We start from the raw sequence: 19,242 nt of genomic DNA, 5'->3' as shown, positions 1-19,242 counted from the left end.
GATCAAGGAGGAATTCTGCTACGTCTGCCCGGATATCGTCAAGGAGTTCGCCCGCTATGACCGCGAGCCTGCCGAGCAGTACAAGATCTACGACGCCCGCCTGCCCACCGGCAAGACCGTCCGCGTCGACGTCGGTCCCGAGCGTTTCCTCGCCCCCGAGATCTTCTTCAACCCCGAAATCTACTCGTCCGACTTCCTCACGCCCCTGCCCAACATCGTCGACACCGTCATCCAATCCTCGCCCATCGACGTGCGACGCGGCCTCTACAAGAACATCGTCCTCTCCGGCGGGTCGACGCTCTACCAGCACTTCGGCCGCCGCCTGCAGCGCGACATCCGCCACCTCGTCGACGCCCGCATCGCCGCCAGCGAGGTCAAAGCCGGCAACGCGGCCAAATCCGGCGGCCTCGACGTCCAGGTCATCACGCACAAACGCCAACGGCACGGCCCGTGGTTCGGAGGCAGTCTCCTCGGTCAGACCCCCGAGTTCAGGAGTTACTGCCACACCAAGGCGGAGTATGACGAGTTTGGACCGAGCATCGTGCGGAGATTCGCGCTGCTCGGCGGACCCGGCAGCACCTGAGCGCTGTTCGGGAAACGGCACTTGGAGGGGTAAGGCATTTATGAGTGAGAGATGGCAACGTAGGAGGGACAGCCTCGCATCCGTCGAGGGGAGACGCCACGGAGGGACGACAAAACTCTTCCAAAAATAGAATTTTATGCAAAGCCATGACATGATCGCGAATTCCCCTCCCATATTAGCCCCTGGTTCTCACGACCCACGACCATCGGGAATGATCCGATCGCGGTGAATCCTCACCAATCCCGAGCACACAGGGGCCGTGTCTGCGGATCGTACCTTGGTGTGCCTATAAATTCTACCACCGATCAACAGCACCGATCTTTAGGTTTCAACCCGATACTTCTTCGTCAACAAATGGATAAAATAAATGCCAGCGTCACAGACATCCAATCCCCCTCATCTCTCATCTCCCGTCTCCCATTGCTCCCCCAGAACATCCTCTCGCGCGCGTGACTCCCCCTTTTTTCCACAAGAGATCTCCCTCCCTCCCACCACCACTACCACCACCACCATTCTAGTGTAAAGATTCGTCCTTTCTTCCACGAAAAGAGACGAGTCCTCTCGCCGTCGTCCCTCGGCTCAGAGGAAAGTCCCTATTCTCCCCCACAGGAGAAGAGGAGACCACGTGATGTCAGTCTCGCAGGATTCACTTCCGAAAGAAAAGAAGAAGGGGAAGAAGAACGGTGACGCGGAGAAAAAACAAGAAGAAGAATGGAAGGGAAGTTGCGGGAAAAAGAAGGAAAGAAAGTAAGTAAGGTAGAAAAAGAAGAAAAAAGGCAACGAAGGAAGAAAAAAGGAAAAGAAAGAAGAAGAGACAACTCGCCCTTCCCGGGCGAGCGTTTGAGTGACCGATCGACGTCTGTCCATGAGGCTCCAAAGCAGCAGCCATTCTCGCGTAATGCCATAGATGCTCGGCGGCGGGAGCAGGACCGATGGTCTATCGATCGACATGTTGCATATCCCCCTGCCCGGCAATTTTGACTTTACAGCCAAAACGGCCGTGGAATGGTCGACAGTGCTATAACGTTCTCCCGTCGATTTGATATCAGAGGAAAACTGCCCGTTTCGGGAGTCCAGCGCTTGGCGCGGCGGACCTCGCGTCGCGGACATCGAAGAGAACCACGTGCATCGATTGGCTCGGAGGTTGGTCGTCTAGGCTTTTGGTTTTCGTCCGCCACTGGCAGGGCAATCTTCAGAAGTGAAGCTCATCGTTTAGTTTGTTCCAATGAGCGTGGCGTGAAAGCTTTTCTTTGTGAAAGTCTCGTGCAAGACGTTGAGGATAACGAGGAGAATGTGCCGATGATGATTTCTTTTCCAAACAAAGACTCGGCGAGCACAAGGAGGCGCTCAGCATGCACATCTCAACTCAACTCTATCATCGACCCTCATTTCCATGATCGTCATCTCACATTGCTGCCGTGGCTGTTCTTCCAAATTCCACAAACGCATGGGCTCCATGGCAATACGCGATCATTGATCCATCCATTCATTCATTGATTAGCTGGGCGCTCATCTCTGATCCCATTCTGCTCCTGCCTTGCAAACGACTGGCAGGCCGGCTTGTCGATCTCTGCGGCTCCGCGACATCCTAGAGTCCAGACTTTGTCGGCTCCGCTCCAATGGCCGACATTGCGACATGGAGACCAAGACTTTGACGCCTCTTTGCACCGGCGATGGGCCTGTCGATGGCTGCTTTGATATCGATCATAGCTCTCGGACGGTACTCAAGCGGACTACTATTAGTCAGCGTGAGATCCGACTTCTTCATAATAATAAGTCGTTCAGGTGCATTTCGTATTGGTCATAGAGAGACTTGGCCTTCGATGCAGGGTGTCTTGAGTCAAGCGCCAATGCTTGAGGATTGCTGAATTGACGAAAGATCAATGACGTTGAGGCTGCCGCTGAAGGCGTGGCTTCGTGCGCTTTATCCCGATCTATTTTGGTCTTCTATCCTATTGATTCGCAAGTCCAGCCCTTTTGAAGATCTCTCTACTCGATCTGCGTAGCGAGCGACGCACCAGGTGGGGTGCCAGTCGAATAGTGATTTACTTTTTCCTCTCATTCGCGATGCGACCGTCTGACTTATACCTACCTCGTTTTCCCAGTCACTGTGTCTTCCATCTGGCTACCTCGAAAATCGAATGTTTGGGCCGGCTGCGCTATATATGCGCGCTGGTGGAGATCTCATAGTCACACTTCCCAGTGATATCTGGGGGAATTTCGACCAGCACGACGGTCCGATCAATGTAGAATGCATTTTTGTACGAGAATGGGGCGCTAAACGCAGACATGAGGCAAGAAGCTTGATATCCTCGCCCGCCGAAGCTTGGTAAAAGCTTGGCTCTACCATTTGATGGTAGAACATCTGGGCAGTTTTTTAATTGGTGGCAATCTGATGAACAGAATTGTCGCGCTGCCGCTACTCTGTTGGGAGATGCAGCCGTGAAGATACATGATACATGGATGCATTAACCTGTCCATGGCCCGCTTTCACCACACATCCATACTTTAACAGGCAGGATTGCGGCGTGGCGGCTCAAGCGAGATTACACCCCTGATCTCACTCTCGCGTGGACCTTCCTTCCACCCTACAGTTGTCGCGCTTCCCAAGGTCTGTCTACGAGCAAACATAACACTCGCGCGAGTCCAACAAGATATAATTCAAAGGAAAACATGACGGAGGCATCTGCATTTCCACAGGGCGTGGAGCAAGGTGCAACCTCTCGCTATGGCATACCAGATAACGGGACGGATTACTGGGCGACTTATCAATGCCACGGGACTACCATTCCGGTCGTCGACACGCCGTCGCCGTACTGTCTAGTACCAGGAGGGTGAGCCACGCCACACAACGACTCCCGACATCTCCCACAAGGGCCATGACTGATGATTTTTTCCCTCCCCGCAGGGTACGGGCGATGGACATGTGCTGTTCGACGATCGGCAACGAGACCTCATACCCGCAACTCGAGCCCGACTGCTACGTCTGGTGCGCGGTGAACCTCGTCCGCGTCCCCGGCCAGGACGCCCTGGCGGCCACGCATGCCGCGTTCCTGCGCTGCCTCCAGACGGGGAAGGATGCGGAGAACGTCCAGCTCTCGTGTGGACTCGGCACGGGCGCGTCGTCGGGTTCGAGGAATCCCACTACGATCACGAGCCCGACCAGTTCCGTGTCGTGGACGGGTGGTGCCACTGGTTCGACGGCCGCGACGACGACCACGACAGCATCTTCGACGAATGCAGCGTCATCATCGGTCCCTCCCGCGGCGCAGACGACGACGACCCGGCCCTCACAGGCTGGTTTGGGCGCTGTCCGACATGGCAGTCTCGCGATCTTGGGGCTGTGGATACTGCAGGGAGTGCTCGCGGGAGCTCTATAGGTTCTGGTCAATCGACACCTTGTCAACTTCTCTGAGAACATGTAGAACATTTATAATATCTTGGAAGATCATGGATCCTTGCCTGTCTGATACTGTTACCGTCGGCGGGTTGTCCGATAGTGGTCAACGGGTGTCATGGAAAATTGCCTGTTGTGGGTGACAATGAAGAGGCTTTATGATTCGTAATCTACGGTCGACGGGTCACTGATGCCCTCATCACGGGGGATTGATGCTTATCTCGCAACTTGCTGATCACGCTCCGTCGAACGCAACCCACGGCCTCGACCTCGGCGATGGTATGACAACATCGCCGTATCTGTCCACGTCTATCTTGTGTATATACCGAGATGCTGCATTGATACAATTTTTACTGAGTCTCCAGGAGAGAGATTCTCGAGTCGCGAACCATCGTAGTAGTGCCCAGGTGGGAAAGGGGAGCTGGAGGGAGTTGAACCCCGAACCCTAGCGCTGGTCGAAAGCTCCGGAGTCACCCGAAATGGGAATGTGATGAGTAACCAATGCCCCGAATCGGGCCGAGTAGAGGACAATTCCAGGAAAACCAGGGCAAATATGGCGGGGCAATCCCTCCGAATTCCTCCCCCGCCGCTCAATGCCCGCGGCCGCTCTCTCTCTCTCTCGTGTTGTTAGTACACGGTATCGTTCGTCTCAACTTTTTCCATAGGCACGCTCAGCCATTTGATGCCTTGCTGGTCTGGCGAGAGTCTGCGAATACAAGCCGGGGTGATTGAAAGTCGTCCGCTCACTCGCTGAATCTCTATGTTCAAGATAAATCAAGCATCACGAACCATTGGGTCTCGGTCTTCGGTTTCCTGGTCCACCGCCAGATGGGTGAGGGGACATGCGGAGGATGCATCTGAACGCCGAGAGCGGACCCCCCCAGCCGCCAGCGCTCGATAGCAACTGCATGGAACTGCACGGGACAGACAGGGTCAACAGTGATAATTGTAATAACAATAATAATAATAATAATAATAATAACCAAAGTATGCCCTTGATGACTACTGCACCTAGTTAGGTACTGTATATGTATATGCATGGCTGAAGACCTGTACTGGACTGGGACCGGACTGGACAATACCTGGACTGGACGAAACCTGGACTGGACAATGCTGCAGCACTGGAGTAATAGTGTATGTAGCGCTAACTATAGCTTCGTTTCATCTGGTGCAGAGAGCTCCGGCAAGCATTGAGAAAAAGTTCCAGAGACATCTCCCACCATTATCCTCGTCCACTTATTACTACTACTAGATGTCCAACAACATCTCCACTTCTTGACCAAAACACTTCCCTTACAAGCCACCCTTGAGCCTTCTTCCCTGCTCGATCCTCCATCTCCTCCACCCCTTCCTTTCGGCTTCCCTCTCCTCCGTCCCGATATTCACCATGGTCGTCGGCTCGGTCCTCGTCACCGGTGGCACGGGCTACATCGGCTCCTTCACGGCCCTGGCCCTGCTCGAAGCCGACTACAAGGTCGTCATCGTCGACAACCTCTACAACTCCTCCGAAGAGGTCATCAACCGCATCGAGCTCATCTCCGGCAAGCGGCCCGAGTACGCCCGATGCGACATCACCGACGACGCCGACCTGGACGCCGTCTTCGCCGCCCACCCGGACATCGACAATGTCATCCACTTCGCCGCCCTCAAGGCCGTCGGCGAGTCCGGCGAGAAGCCGCTCGACTACTACCGCGTCAACGTCGCCGGCACCCTCTCGCTCCTGCGCGCCATGAAGAAGCACGGCGTCACCAACATCGTCTTCTCCTCCTCGGCCACCGTCTACGGCGACGCCACCCGCTTCCCCAACATGATCCCCATCCCCGAGGAGTGCCCGCTCGGCCCCACCAACCCCTACGGCAACACCAAGGTCGCCGTCGAGATGATGATCACGGATTTCATCAACTCGGAGCGCACCAACGCGAAGAAGTCGGGAGGCGAGAAGGCCGGCGAGGAGTACAACGCTGCATTGCTGAGATATTTCAACCCGGCGGGAAGCCATCCCAGTGGTATCATGGGCGAGGACCCCCAGGGTGTGCCGTACAACTTGCTACCGCTACTGGCTCAGGTCGCGGTGGGTAAGCGGGAGAAACTTTTGGTATTCGGAGACGGTAAGTGCAAAGAAACCCCCTCGGATGTGATGGAAGGGACGGAGGAGAGTCTACCGGCACAATCTCGGGGCAGGACGACAGCAAACAATGCTCTCACTGCCTCAGACGACAGAAAGGAGCCCTCCGAGACGATGATGAGATTCCCCGCCAAAGGCTAACATTTCCCTCCTCCAGACTACGACTCCAAAGACGGCACCGCCATCCGCGACTACATCCACATCCTCGACCTCGCCGAAGGCCACCTGATCGCGCTCAACCACCTGCGCACCTCGAAGCCGGGCGTGCGCGCCTGGAACCTGGGCACGGGCAAGGGCAGCACCGTCTTCGAGATGGTCAGCGCCTTCAGCAAGGCCGTCGGCCGGGACCTGCCCTACGAAGTGGCGCCGCGCCGCGCGGGCGACGTCCTCAACCTCACCGCGAACCCCACGCGCGCCAACACCGAGCTCAACTGGACGGCCAAGCGCTCCCTCGTCGACGCCTGCGAGGACCTCTGGCGCTGGACCGAGAACAACCCCCAGGGCTATCGACAGCAGCCGCCGAAGGCGTTCCTAGACGCCTTGAGGAAGTAAGTGCGCCGGAGTCGTGAAGGTAGCAGGAGGAGGATGGGAATTACCGGGGGACTGTGGCATGTCAAAGAAAGGGACTCGCTGGCGAGAGAAATCCATGAAGAGCGGAACGCATGCATGTCGCAGCGCGGATCTACGTAGAATGCTGCCCAAGCTAGCAAGCAAAAGATGAGATGGAGAATCTGTCTGGAGGGGACTTCTTTTTCCCCCCAAAACAAAAACCTCCGGATTATATTTATCACCCAGCATAGCGGAGGCAGATAGACGAAATACGAATGCGAAAGACGAAAAAAGCCAAAACCGGGCAGGAGACAGTCTCTGACTTTCCGGTAATGATGCCCTTGAGGTTGTCCAGGTTTGCAATGGCGGAGCAGACGGAAGACAATCCGATGGTGCGTTATCGACCTTATCGTGCTGATGATGATGATCCACAAGGGCGAAATTCGTGGGTTTCTCTATGTATCTCTCTCGAGCTATCTGTAGCATTACACCATCTCGGAGAGGAGGGGAAAGGGGGGAGGGAGAACCCACTACGCGGCAGCAGCGGTCGATTATACTTCCCCTCCTGGACTTCTCAACTACGACCACGGGCGATATCCTATGGATGATACCACCCCTCGGCTGGTTGTTGTGCGGACGCTATACAGAGCTGGCCGTGGACCTGCTGCTACCGTCCTGCCTGCCTGCCTGCCTGCCTGCCTGTCCGCATGTCGTAGACCAGGGAAAGTAGGCTCGGAAACAGTTGCATGGGCCCGTGTACTGCGACCAGCGCCTTCCTTCTTTCGCGGGACTTTTTCCTTAGGGATTGAACTTGGCAATTTGGGTGTTGCGCTGCAGATTTGGCGAGGTGACGGGCAGCCGTTTTCGTTCCCTCGGTGCGTGTATTTTCTCGTGCCGTGAGTCGGGTTTCCGTCGACGATAGCATCCTTTGTCGTTTTTGGAGGGAAAGCGTGCGTGTGTGTGTATGTGTGTGTGTGTGTGTGTGACGAAAGCTTTCGTCGGGTTTGGTTTGTTCGAGCGCTGGGGATAGAAAGCTGATGGGATAGAGCCAGGGACACACGCGTTTTTATCGAGCTTCGAGAACCTTGATGTTTCTCCAATTCAACGCGAAAGAATTGCCTCCAACGAGAAAAACAGACGTCGAGTTATCCCAACTTTGAGACGTAGTCCTTTCCTTTCCTTCATCCACTGCCCACCGTAGGCGTCTTGCCTTGCTTCAACGGCAGGTAGATCTGCGTCCAGAGCTCGCTCGCTTCACCGACAGTATACGTCAACTCCAGGAGATGCATCCCAGCATCCTCCCCGCCCTGGAGATTCTCCAGTTGCGAGATGACATTTTCCAAACCCAGGGCTTTCCCCGTGGCTTGCGTGGCGCCGGCATCGAGGTTGACGTGTACGATGTGGATGTGGAAATGGTAGTATGTCGGTTGGTAATGGATGTAGAACTTCAACATGTCGCCCTCGACGCCAGGGTAGAGTTCGGTCACTTTGTTGGTAAGCGTCGAGTGCAGACGGCGGAGCCACGGCGCCAGACTCTTTTTCAAATCCCGTACGCTCCAGATGTCCCGGCGTTGGACGAGAGCGAGGAGGTGCAAGGAGCTGAGCGTACTGCGGTCCCAGTTCAGGTCTGGTAGGAGGAGGTAGTCGTTGTTTGGATCGGACTCGGCGGAGCGGAAGAGAACATTCTCTTGCTCGGTGCGGCCGTCGAGGATGTTAAAGATCCAGTTCAGCCGGCCTTCTTCGCGGCAGAGCTGCATGTAGGGCCGGACATATCGCGAGTAGATTTGTGGGGTTTCGCGGACGACGCGGGATTGTTGGAAGCTGTACTTGCGGATGTGCTTGTCGGTGCAAGGGTAGATGAGGTTGATCTTGAGGTCGGGCGGAGGCGCAGCGCCCGAGGTCTGAGAGCCTTTTCTCTCTTCTTCTTCGTCTTGACCTTCGCTGGAGGGGATCTTGCTGTTGGCGAGATACCACCGGTAAATGTCATTATCGCCAAGGTTTTGGATGCGGGTCAGGAGTTGGGCGAACGACGCCAGATATTGTGGGTCGGTAGAGAATGCGCCACGCTCGGCGAGAAGCAAGGCGGGCTTGTCATCGATGGTCCCATACAGCACGATGCGACGCCCTCCTGTGTCGGTGTTGAGAAGTTTGTCGAGCTTGAATCGCGTCAGCAGGGAGTTTGCTTCGGCCATGGCGTGCTGGCAGTCAGGAATGGCGGTCTGTGTTTCACAAGCGGACTTTTAGTTTTCCGAATGCTTATTGTTAGAAATTTTTGTCGATCGGATGCTGCAGCTGTCTGTTCCGAGAGATGTCCTGCAGAGGTGTGCATGTCGACGGACAGTGTTAGACAATTTTTTTGGTGTGTGGATTGGGGACCTGATATGCACCGCACGTGGCTGTACCCGTGCGACCGGAATTCTTACCACACGATCGGTACACAGCCCCGAGGAATTTAGAGTCCGTTTCTGAAGATGAATACTTCTCAGTGAAACATCTCTTCTCAGTATGCATGAAATTATGACATTTCGCGGCCGCCATCTGGACGTGTCCTCGCTTAACGCTCCGAGCTGCCAAGATCATGACATTTCACTGCCACACGCGGACATGGTCGATCGCCGCTCTAGATGCTGTCGTATGAAATTGACGTGAGTGTCATAAACTTGCTGGTGTCGATACGCTGAATGTAATTTCAACAATGACATTCCTGTTGTAAGTGCCTCTGTTGGCATTGGAATTGCTGTCTCCGTGCCTCTCCAATGATGTACTGCGATCATTCTTGGCTTCTCCGTGCCTCATGACTACATATGTTATCTCCGTGACGAGGTCTCGTATATGTATGGCATATTGTGGGTCTCGGAGTGAACCATAAGATGACAATATCTGTGCCCTTACCAATTCTGATGTCTCGACGACTGTGCCGTCTATTGTAATTGCTCATCAATGGATCTGCCCTTGCATTGAAATACTGTGCCATGTAATTTTATCCCGCGCACTGACTATGAGACTGGTGATTGGATTATCATGTTGTGCCCTACGTTCTGCGCTATGTTGAAAGAGTAGGTCTGTGAGGAAGGACCGTCGGGTGTATCGGTTGTAGAACCGGTGTCCGTCTGTGCGTCGTTCATGAATGTGCCCATGCGAGACCACGGGCCAAGGCAGAAAAGTTGAACCCCAGATGCGTTCTGGCAAGCATGAGCAAGCTGAGTACTGCGCCTCTCTTGGGACGCCAAAGGCCTCCTGTCTGGTCAAGCTATTGGCTACGTGGATATGTCTAATGATGCACGATGCTCACGGCCGAGGGCAAACAAACCAAGGTGAAGTACAGTAGCGACTAGACGTCCTTGTTCACCCATGGTTGTCAGGTAGGATAAGTGGACCTCACAATGCTTTCGGAGCCGACCTCGGATTACGTACCAGGAGCGATTGGATGACAGTCGCCGATTTTGCACATCATGTACCAACAGTCCATGTTAGATGCCAACAGTTTCAGAAGCTTAATATGAGTGTCATGACATCCCTGGACACCGCAGTGTCCACGTCTCAACGCGCAAATGAGAACCAGCCAAGTCCGGAGAGCAGTGACCGAAATGCTTGATCATGGTCGTCGTAGCCAGGGGGATGGAGTCTCATCACCGTCATCTCCATGACATCTCGGCCAAGCTGAAAGGAGGCAAAGCAGACGATGAAATGGCGTTTCTCCCAAGGCTTGGGTAGGCTATGTGCTCGCGACCGGGAGGATGGACATGGTGGAAGCGTGACAATCGTGAAAGGTGAGTGTGAGCGTGAAGGGATGGATCGTGTGGGCGGCATGGTCTGCTACAGGATATCTCATTGATTATGGCTGCGAATTTTGTTTCATCGTCTGCATGTGGGCGGCCTTGAAGCGAAGGATGAAACAGCGAGATCAACTCCGCCCCCCGATGTGGGAAGGAAAGCCAGGTGGGCAATAATAAATGGGACATATCTCTCGGAGAAATCATGTGGATGACGACCATCCAATAGCTCGCAGAAAATGAGGGCTGTCTGTCCCTGCTGCTGAATGCACCAATTGTCTAGTGCACGAGGAGTCAAGGATGACCAAATCGCACTAGACTAAAAAAGGACTAATCAACATCCGCACGTCAACCCCGGCTTCAAAAATAGCAACACCGACCGCATGTGGCTTTTTGGGCACTTGCACAGTCCTCACACCACATTTCACCACACAGACATCGTGTCCTTCCTTGGTGCGTCCCGCTTGGACATCATTCGCGTTTTTACAGGGGCACTGCACTTCGGTAAACTCGGCGATGTATGTAGGATCAATAACAAAAGAAAATAATTAAGTACCGTGTATATACCTCATGATCATATATATCTCGCTCCCCTGCTCGTGCTCAATGAACCCAAACAAGTGATCAATTCACAATTATCAACACCTTCGGTCGTCACCATAAGATCGTCGGATCATATCACCGAATCAGCCAAATGAATAGCGTCGGGAGAAGAATCGAAAAGCAAAAAGTCGCCGCCATGAGTCTCCTTCGCAAGAAAGAGGAGAACTTCACCCTCTGCACCGCCATTCCAAACTTTGTCCCTCGAGATCTCGCCATTGAAGTGTTACATAACCACCTTGAGATCATCACAGCCGATCCTTTAATATCCGAGTATCGTATCACATCTGCTCCGAAACCATCACCATCAGATCCGATAGCAACCGTATCACCACACAAGAACCATGAACCAGTCTGGTATGCACACAAGGATCAAGAAACAGTCTGGTATGAATTCACGGAACGTGTACAATACACTCCCGGAAAAGGGAAGCCAAGCACCGGCATGATCAAATACGCCAGCAGTTTCACAAACACGCCCGTCGGCCTGCACACTCAAACTCAAGCACCAACCGGCGTCCAGATCCGCGTAAAATACCTCGTGACTGAGACCAACCCATCCAGCTCGACCGCGTTCCACAACAGCTTCATTGGGACTGAGAACCTCTTCATCGTGCCCGGCTTACATCTGCGTGCGGACATCGAGATCGACGGAAGTCTAGCCTCCGCGGAGCGTGTGCGGACACAATGCCGCGCAGTCATCCGCGAAGTCGTGGACCGCATGGCACATAGAGCCAAGAGCATGGCCCTGGCTAGCCGTCGTCGGAGCATGCAATTGCGTGTGAACACGATCGACACCATCAGACCCACAGGCGCCGGTGGCCGGGATTCCCCTTGCGAAATCTCAAAACGGGTGAGTGCCCAGGCACCGATGCTCGTCGAGCAGCAGCAGCAATATCCCGCCGGCAGCAGACCCACTCTCCAAGTCAGCATGCCGCCCATGGTATCGCGTCGTTATAGTTCCCTCAACGCGACCAAATCGCATATCCCCCTCTCCGCGACCACCCCATGCAGTCCGCCGATCGAATTCCCGCCTCGAAGCAAATCTTCATTCGACATCCGCGCATCCTGGCCGAGACGGTCTTCCACAGGAATGGTCATATCCGAACTTCCCGCGGGAAACCTCGCTCCCCGCTCAATCAGCACCATCAACACCTCGTCCTCTGAGTCGCTGAATATCAACTCCGCCGTCTCCTCCGCCCACTCGCCTTACAGCCGTGGCGGCTCCAGTAACGCCAGCTCGGCGGTGGAGAGTCCCTGCACCGCGCTTTCCAGTCCCGCCGAGGACCCCGCACGACGCTGCATCGCCACAGCGATCTCCTCTTCACCCTACAGCAGCGACAGCGACAGCGGCAAAGCACGCCTGGCAACTCCCTCGCCGAACTCCGCCATCCCACCTTCTCCCGTCCGCGCTCCCCCTTCGCCGCCGATTTCCCTCACCCAAGCCCAAGCGAACCGCATGTCGCTCTCAAAGCTCATCACCCTGACCAGCCCGCGCCTCGACGCCGACCTCTCCGAGAGAGAGAAATTCCCCGTTGCTCGGCCCAGCATCCCCAAACGCCCGCGCACCGCACTCGACCTCGCCGCCTTCGCGCTCGCGGGTCAAGGCTCGATCAAGCGGCGCACCGGCGAGAGCGTGAGCCGACCGCGCAACGTGGGCCGCCGGATGCGCGCGGAAGCTGCAGCCGCAGCGAAGGCGAAAGCCGCCGCTGCTGCGGAGGAAGAGAAAGCCCAGATGAAGAGAGAGAAGAGATATACATTCCCCGCTGCACCGCAGAAGGTGGCGTCGGATGTGGTGGGCGATGAGAAAGAGGACCTGCCGCCTTCTTTGCGCATCGGTCGACCGTCGTCCGTGGGCATGATGGCGGTGGGGGTCAACGTCGACCGGTTGCATTGGGATACTATGAGGAGTGGACTCGCGGGACTTGGGATCACTGCGTGATGGGATCGAATGATCGCCAGAGGCCCCAGAATGACATGTGAGGTCCGTGTCTTACCGAGACGATGATTCTCAAGAATTTCTTTTGTCGGATTTTTCCAGATTTGGATGATCTGTCTTTTTCTTTTCTCTTTCTTCTCTATGAGGGTACCGCCGAGACACAGCGAGTTGGATAAGGAATGTCTTTATTCGAAAGCGTGAGCGGGGTATCTTATTTCTCTATGTCTATATCTTATATGTTTAGCAAGCAAGCGCAGCGTGAAAATACAAGCCAAAAGTTACAATTCCAAAAACTCATATCAGCATCCACCTTTCCATCTCTTCACTTCGCATATCGAGTTCTCTCCCTTAACCTAGGACCATAGCGATAGAACAGCCATGGAATCGGGGTCAGTGCTAATTGAACAAACCCCAGTAGACTCGTCGCCCAGCCGATGCCGAGACCTTTGTACATCTGAACGGCGAACAGCGGAAATGCGGCGCCGATGAGATATCGCAGGAGGTTGTTCGCGGCCATGGCGGAGGCGCCGTAGCGCGGTCCGTAGAAGTCCATGAGGTACATGACGCAGGCCATAAAGACGAGGCTGTGGATGGAAGAGTGTTAGTCACATGGAAAGTGAATCGACGACAAAGAGACAAAAGGTCAAGGTCGAAACTCACAAGTTTCCACATCCGAAAAATGCCTCTGCTATCACCGGCACAATCCATGTGATGCTACACTCCGCCGTCCAACCGAACAGGAACAGCGATGCAGGAATCATCACAGATCCAATCATCGCGATCCACAATCTCGCCTCTGGTGCTACCGTCTGACCATTTCTGACCGCACGAAGGACCTGCTTAGCGTAGAAGACCGTGCTCCAGATTATCAGAATCACACAACCGGCGACAACACCCACACCAAGACCGAGGAACGTCAATCCGATCTGGTCGAGGTTGAAGCCGTATTTGGTGCGGAATACGTATGGGAAGGCGGCGAAAAAGCCATAAAGCATGCCGATATTGAGGGAGACGTAGATTGTGAAAAAGGTCACGACAGGTTCGACGAGAGCCATATGTAATGGACGGGTAAGGGTTGTGCGAAGAAAGAACTTGGCCGACTCGATGAAGGGCTTTTGAGGTGTGGAAGGTACCTGCTCCTTTGACCCTGATTCGGCAGCTAAATCTCCGGCTGCGCGTGCTTGCTTTTGTTTCGATTTCAACCTTTGCTGCAAGATCGTTTTCTTATACGTCTCGCTCATGAACGCGGTCGGCGTGAGACTGACGGCGGTGAGGAATAACAAGGTCCATAGTGTCCAGCGCCAGCCTTTCGCCGTGGCGGTGAACCCGCCTAAGACCGGACCAATGGCAGGTCCGATAAATGGGGTCATCACGTATAGTGCCATGGGCAATGCTCGTTCAGCAGGTTCCCAGATGTCAGTAATTGTTGCGCTGCCGATTGCGAGGCCTGGTGACCCGGCTAGACCAGAGAGGAAGCGGCAGATGGTTACACCGGTGATATTCGAGGAGAAGCCTGCGCCAAGAGTGAACAGGGCGAATAGTGGCATCGAGGAGAGATAAGTGATGCGGCGACCGAAAGTCCTAGGGCCTCCGAATCAGTGACATGATAATAAGGTGCTGATTGTTCCTGCAATCAACAACACTCACTCAGAACATGGCGCAGCGATCATGGGCCCCAAAGCCAATCCCAGCACAAACATGACATAAGGCAATAGTGCGACTTCACTGGATACTTGGAATTCTTGTATCAAACTCGCGCGACCTGGAACATAGATAGAAGAGCCGTTGGCGCATGTGAATGCGATAGCGGCTGGTATGAAGGTATGGTAGATTCGTTTCCATTTCGGCCAGTTATGGGGATTTGCTGGATCATCAGGGCCGTCCCAGTCGAGGGCGATTTTAGACGGCGATTGTGCTTTCTGTGGAGTTGATTGACTTGTGGTAGGCCGCGAAGGATTGTTCAAGGTTGAAGAGGAAGAGGAAGAGTGCGAGCGAGACGCATCGAACTTTTCATCTTGATCGTGATGTTTGCTCTCCCATGACGACCTTTCTGTGTTGTGATTCTGCGATATTGAAATAGACGTAGGCGCCACATGAGGAGCCATTGTTGGGAGGATGGATAGTGGTGATAAGGGCCTGATTCGAGCCTTGCGCAATCTGAGATGCTAAAGGAACATGAATCTGGTCTTGAAAATCTTCACGTACAGTAAAGACGATGAGATTAATTGAAACAGATCAGAATCGGAAAGTTTCCCTACCGTTCGGGGTCGTCATGATATACCAAGCGACGAGGGTTTCAACCCGCGGTTCCATACCTGGCTAGATATGTAACGCACAGCTGGCGACCGGTCATCACGGAGATTGTCATCCCTACCTTCCAGAAAGAAATCGATGTAGAATGGCACCACGGGATACAACCACGTTTTCCTGCGTGTTTTGTCTTGTGACGAACGATAATGGAAACGGTTCCCTTCGAAGCAGGAAGCAACGTCCATTTCCTCCATCCAACGGTTGAGGACCCTGATTATGGATCTCGCTCCGGTCGGCTAGTAGACGCACCGCGCCTTGGACATGTACGCTAGAGGAGAACAGTGAAGTCATTCTGCAGCCTTGTGAGAGCTTCGGAGGCTCTGTCCAAGAGAAGGAAATGTTCTCGCTGTTGTGCGTAGCAGCCCGTTTTTACAACTTGAAGCGCCTTCCTTCATGCCTTGTCTGCAAATCTACCCACACGAGTCAAAGTGCATGCGTGTAGAGGGAAAAGTACGTGTGGATTCAATGGCACGGAGCGATTTTCTCGCATCTCCTCACTAACGAGGATTTTCCGAGGATGATCGGCAAACAGGTGTCGTTCAAACTCCGGATCAGGAGGTGCCGAGTCTCTTCCAGCCAGGACGGCAGTTATTATGATGATGATGACGAAGTATGTGTGTGTGTGGTTCCGTGGTGGAGGGGAAATAATCGTGACAGTGATAAGAAGATCGGCGAATCCTCAACGGAATCTCAGCAAGCCACAGCCGCGAAAATCGTAATCTAGTCCCGGAAAGGAAATCACATCGATGTCATACATTCCAAGCCTTCTCCACTGTTTTTTCTTCTCGCCGGGACTTCAGCTGGACGACCGACAGGTCAAACGCCCTATCCCTTGTTGAAGCGTCGTCATCACGGCCGTATCTCGTCGGGCATCCAGGGCCCATTATAGAACGCCTCGGTCATGTCGGACGGGCACTCCGACGCAGGTGATTAAACGAGAAATGTCACACCCCGAGTGAGCGATGCGTCTGCATGATCCTGAACGATGCGCGCCATGTGCGATGGAAATCAATGACCAAGAGCGACTCAGCAGAGAAGAGAGACAGAAAAATTGAGGATGTAGCGTACGTCAGAGAGACTATGCCCCGCAAAGGCCTCCGAGCATGCGTTCATCGAGGACGATCTGCTTGAGAACGAGCCATTTTTTGCAGTCCACTCACATCATATGTAAACCGCGGGAGTCGTGAACGAGCCATGGGTTTTTCCCCGGACAGCTCGAAAAAACATAAATTTATTCTTTGTAAAAGCCAAATGAAAAGAATAACGGCGTGAACAACGATCAGTAGTCGGGAATACTGCAAGTCTATTTTTCCACACAAAGGCAAATGCTTTAGAACGGTTTCCTGTCGAAAACCAAGGCAAGCGGGAGATGTTGACGCGGTTATATCAGTATCAATATCAGCATCCAATGGAGGAATGAGTGGGTTCTTCCAGAAATGCTCTTCAACATACTGCAACTCTACTCATGCCACACAGTCTGCACCTGTCTGGGTTTCATGCCCCCACCAGCGCCCACACTCTCCCCCTTCTCCCAGAACTCCGCCGGGAATTCGTCCTCATCCCTCGGCTCACCATAATAATCCCATCCGACCTCACCATCCACCTCCCCACTGGGCCCAACATCCGTCCTCGAGCCCGTCATCCTTAGTCGATAAAGACACGTCCACTCCGCACCCCAGTTCTCGGTAATCCGCACGCTGACGAGATCAGTCTGAAGGTTCAACCTCTCAATGGGATGATACCATAATTTGAACGCCTGGACATGCTGTTGCGCCGCAGCCATCGCTCCGACGCCGGCGCGGATACTGTATTCGCCGCGGTACATGCAGAGGAATTTCTCGGTCGGTGCGGGTCCGCATTCGGCGCTGCGATCGTTGCCCAGGAAGTAGGCGATCTTGCGACGCATGTTGGCGACGGCGGCGGCCGAGTCGAGCTCGGCCCAGACTTCGAAGTTTTTGGGCGCGGTGGAGATGTCTAGTGTGCCGGAGGTCGGGATGTGTTCGATGACGAGGGTATCCGGGTAGAATTTTAGCGGCGTGCGGATTGTGATTTGCGCTTTGCCTTTGCGGTCGATCGAGGGTGATGCGCACCAGCAGTCGCTGGCGCTGGCGGTTGGGTTAAGCGCCTCGGATGGAGGGTATTGTGAGATGAGGATCAAGTCTTGGTAGGACCAAAGGTATTGACGCCAAGTGCGTGGTGGTGGTTTTTGGGTCGAAGAGGTGAGCTTTGGAACGACTATGGCTCCGAGGCCTGGGTCGAAGAAATTGACTGTGTTGATTGCATCGTATGCGGCTTGTATGCGAGTGAACTGGGCAAGTGCCTGACGGTCCTCTTCTGTGAAAGAGCCCGCGTTCTTCTTCATGTATTCCTCGACAGTCTCCCGAGAGACAGTACCGGCAATCTGTGAAGCTCGCTGATCCACTTTCGCCAGGACATTTCCAAATCGGTCGTGGACGGCCTTGTCAATCACCGCAAGGTACTCTTCCTTTGACACGTACGTCTTTTCGGATTCGTCGGTGATCATGGTCCTCAGCTGCTGCTCGTGCGTTCGGAGCAGTGCATTCCACAAGGGCGCCTTCTGGTCCTTCACAAGCCTTTGCTCTAGAGCATCCCAAAATTCCTTCGTGAGTGACACTTGGCCATTGACCTTCTCAACCAAAACCACCTCTGGCAAGTGCGCACGCAATTCATCCAACGCATGGTCCTGCAAAACAAGCGTCTTCCTCGACTCTTCATATAGATTGCGCATTTCCTCCACGCGCTGTAGTCCCGAAGAAAGCTGTCCCAATTGCTCCAAGAGTGAATCCCGTGGCGAAAATCCTAGGGCATACTTCATGCCCGTCACAAAAGTCTCCTGTGATTCCCGCAAGGCTGTCGGTAGTGGAACGGCCGAATATAACAAAGCAAGTACAATGAATAGTCCGGTGAAGAGCAGTCCTAACAGGACTAATGCAAGCAGCCACTGCAGCAGCCATTTTGACAGACTCGTGTTCGCGTCGCGAATGAGTTCTGGAAAATAGCGCGTCAAAGTCGATGCAAAGACACGCACGCTAGAAGGCTCCTCTTCAGCTACTTTCGTACTTGTTGGCCTTACTTTAGGTGATGATCTGGATGAAGTCGATGACGCTTGTGATTGAAGGCGTCGGCTGGCTGGAGGCGGCATGACTTCGCGTGACAGTCGTGATGTTACCCTTCCGCCCTGTGTGTAGATATTGGGCTGAGATAATGGGATTGCCTGTGGGGAAGCTGTGCGCAATATTGTGCTTCGTGCAGGTCGTGACGACAATGCATTACTCCGACTCACTGGTCGATCGTACAGAGCGCCAGCATCGATAGAGGTCTCGGCACGAGAAATCTCATCATCTTCCAGTGACCGCGTACCGTTCACTAGGGAAGTTAAATTCTCCAACTCCTCTTCGTTAGTCGCCAAGGATTCTTCAACTAGAGGCTCCGTCCTCCGTTCTCGCCGCTTAGGGATTGCGAATTCTTGAGCTTGAGCGCGCGCTGTCGAGAATGCATCTTCGAATTGGTTAGCTGAAACCGCAGCTGCGGTCTGACTTTGTAGCGTGGCCTTTCCGCGTGATCCATATGAAGTGGAGGCTTTCGTCTGGAGTGAAGGGAGTGTCTTGGGTTGCACCGCCACGGCCGGAGTGTTGGCTCGCGAGCGCGTCGTGCGCGCCGGAGTCTGCGACATTTTGTATTAATTCGCTTCTGGGTATACGTGATGGATTATTCGATTATTATGCTCGTTTCAACTGTGTTAAATCGTGGTTGCGTGTCCGCTCCTGGCCAAGCACCAGGCTTCTGTATTATCGCAAGCGCGCTGGTGGGCAAGTCCCAGTACTTCGACGGTCCAGCGTGCCTATGTAGATATAGATTCGTCAAGTTGTCGTCGTGTAGTCGTCGTGTATTGAAATGTTGAAAGTGTCGTCCAGCGCAACTCAATGTTGTTGAAATATGAAGTCG

The 19,242-nt window shown here is 54.0% G+C and overlaps 9 protein-coding genes across 9 annotated transcripts in view; 4 read left to right on the top strand and 5 right to left on the bottom strand.

Moving 5' to 3' along the window:
* The window catches only part of K489DRAFT_249414 (arp2 3 complex subunit), a 2,130-nt gene extending 1,363 nt beyond the window's left edge, over positions 1 to 767 (top strand). Inside the window, exon 5 of the mRNA XM_033599947.1 lies at positions 1 to 767. This exon is cut by the window's left edge and continues 4 nt beyond it. Within this exon, the coding sequence (XP_033458558.1) occupies positions 1 to 583 (583 nt within the window). The 3' untranslated portion in view covers positions 584 to 767.
* Positions 768 to 1,034: 267 nt separating this feature from the next.
* On the bottom strand, positions 1,035 to 2,021 carry K489DRAFT_249388 (uncharacterized protein). The gene has a single exon (XM_033599945.1). It carries the CDS (start codon positions 1,691 to 1,693, stop codon positions 1,163 to 1,165), a length of 531 nt encoding a protein of 176 aa, XP_033458557.1. The 5' UTR covers positions 1,694 to 2,021; the 3' UTR covers positions 1,035 to 1,162.
* A 1,137-nt stretch (positions 2,022 to 3,158) lies between these two features.
* On the top strand, positions 3,159 to 4,331 carry K489DRAFT_381516 (uncharacterized protein). The gene has a single exon (XM_033605139.1). The coding sequence runs from the start codon at positions 3,463 to 3,465 to the stop codon at positions 3,961 to 3,963; it is 501 nt and encodes a 166-aa protein (XP_033458556.1). The 5' UTR covers positions 3,159 to 3,462; the 3' UTR covers positions 3,964 to 4,331.
* Positions 4,332 to 5,271: 940 nt separating this feature from the next.
* K489DRAFT_249328 (UDP-glucose 4-epimerase) lies at positions 5,272 to 6,793 on the top strand. Its single transcript, XM_033599944.1, has 2 exons — positions 5,272 to 6,088; positions 6,263 to 6,793. Exons 1-2 carry the CDS (start codon positions 5,368 to 5,370, stop codon positions 6,655 to 6,657), a joined length of 1,116 nt encoding a protein of 371 aa, XP_033458555.1. The 5' UTR covers positions 5,272 to 5,367; the 3' UTR covers positions 6,658 to 6,793.
* K489DRAFT_249323 (uncharacterized protein) lies at positions 6,442 to 7,230 on the bottom strand. The gene has a single exon (XM_033599943.1). It carries the CDS (start codon positions 7,138 to 7,140, stop codon positions 6,637 to 6,639), a length of 504 nt encoding a protein of 167 aa, XP_033458554.1. The 5' UTR covers positions 7,141 to 7,230; the 3' UTR covers positions 6,442 to 6,636.
* A 605-nt stretch (positions 7,231 to 7,835) lies between these two features.
* Positions 7,836 to 8,846, bottom strand: K489DRAFT_389435 (scavenger mRNA decapping enzyme; the record flags this gene model as incomplete). Its single annotated transcript, XM_033606505.1, has 1 exon — positions 7,836 to 8,846. The coding sequence occupies one exon, from the start codon at positions 8,844 to 8,846 to the stop codon at positions 7,836 to 7,838; it is 1,011 nt and encodes a 336-aa protein (XP_033458553.1).
* Positions 8,847 to 11,166: 2,320 nt separating this feature from the next.
* On the top strand, positions 11,167 to 12,969 carry K489DRAFT_410977 (uncharacterized protein; the record flags this gene model as incomplete). Its single annotated transcript, XM_033607764.1, has 1 exon — positions 11,167 to 12,969. One exon carries the CDS (start codon positions 11,167 to 11,169, stop codon positions 12,967 to 12,969), a length of 1,803 nt encoding a protein of 600 aa, XP_033458552.1.
* An 88-nt stretch (positions 12,970 to 13,057) lies between these two features.
* Positions 13,058 to 15,071, bottom strand: K489DRAFT_426194 (MFS general substrate transporter; the record flags this gene model as incomplete). The annotated part of the gene is made up of 3 exons (XM_033608285.1): positions 13,058 to 13,550; positions 13,627 to 14,547; positions 14,614 to 15,071. The coding sequence occupies 3 exons, from the start codon at positions 15,069 to 15,071 to the stop codon at positions 13,289 to 13,291; spliced, it is 1,641 nt and encodes a 546-aa protein (XP_033458551.1). The 3' UTR covers positions 13,058 to 13,288.
* A 1,567-nt stretch (positions 15,072 to 16,638) lies between these two features.
* Positions 16,639 to 19,220, bottom strand: K489DRAFT_381510 (uncharacterized protein). Its single transcript, XM_033605138.1, has one exon. It carries the CDS (start codon positions 18,968 to 18,970, stop codon positions 16,736 to 16,738), a length of 2,235 nt encoding a protein of 744 aa, XP_033458550.1. The 5' UTR covers positions 18,971 to 19,220; the 3' UTR covers positions 16,639 to 16,735.
* Between the last annotated feature and the right edge of the window lie 22 nt (positions 19,221 to 19,242).

The sequence above is a fragment of the Dissoconium aciculare genome (assembly GCF_010015565.1).
Source record: "Dissoconium aciculare CBS 342.82 unplaced genomic scaffold K489scaffold_8, whole genome shotgun sequence".
Classification (NCBI taxonomy): domain Eukaryota; kingdom Fungi; phylum Ascomycota; class Dothideomycetes; order Mycosphaerellales; family Dissoconiaceae; genus Dissoconium; species Dissoconium aciculare.
The sequence above is the reverse complement of the archived record's forward strand: the minus strand, read 5'-3'. Positions and strand labels throughout refer to the sequence as shown.

Excerpts from the sequence above, each read along its gene's own strand:
- K489DRAFT_249323 (XM_033599943.1), bottom strand. The coding sequence starts at position 7,140 with ATGCTACAGATAGCTCGAGAGAGATACATAGAGAAACCCACGAATTTC.
- K489DRAFT_381516 (XM_033605139.1), top strand. The coding sequence starts at position 3,463 with ATGACTGATGATTTTTTCCCTCCCCGCAGGGTACGGGCGATGGACATG.
- K489DRAFT_381510 (XM_033605138.1), bottom strand. The coding sequence starts at position 18,970 with ATGTCGCAGACTCCGGCGCGCACGACGCGCTCGCGAGCCAACACTCCG.
- K489DRAFT_249388 (XM_033599945.1), bottom strand. The coding sequence starts at position 1,693 with ATGTCCGCGACGCGAGGTCCGCCGCGCCAAGCGCTGGACTCCCGAAAC.
- K489DRAFT_249328 (XM_033599944.1), top strand. The coding sequence starts at position 5,368 with ATGGTCGTCGGCTCGGTCCTCGTCACCGGTGGCACGGGCTACATCGGC. Across the intron at positions 6,089-6,262 it reads ACTTTTGGTATTCGGAGACG|ACTACGACTCCAAAGACGGC; the intron begins GTAAGTGCAAAG and ends TCCCTCCTCCAG.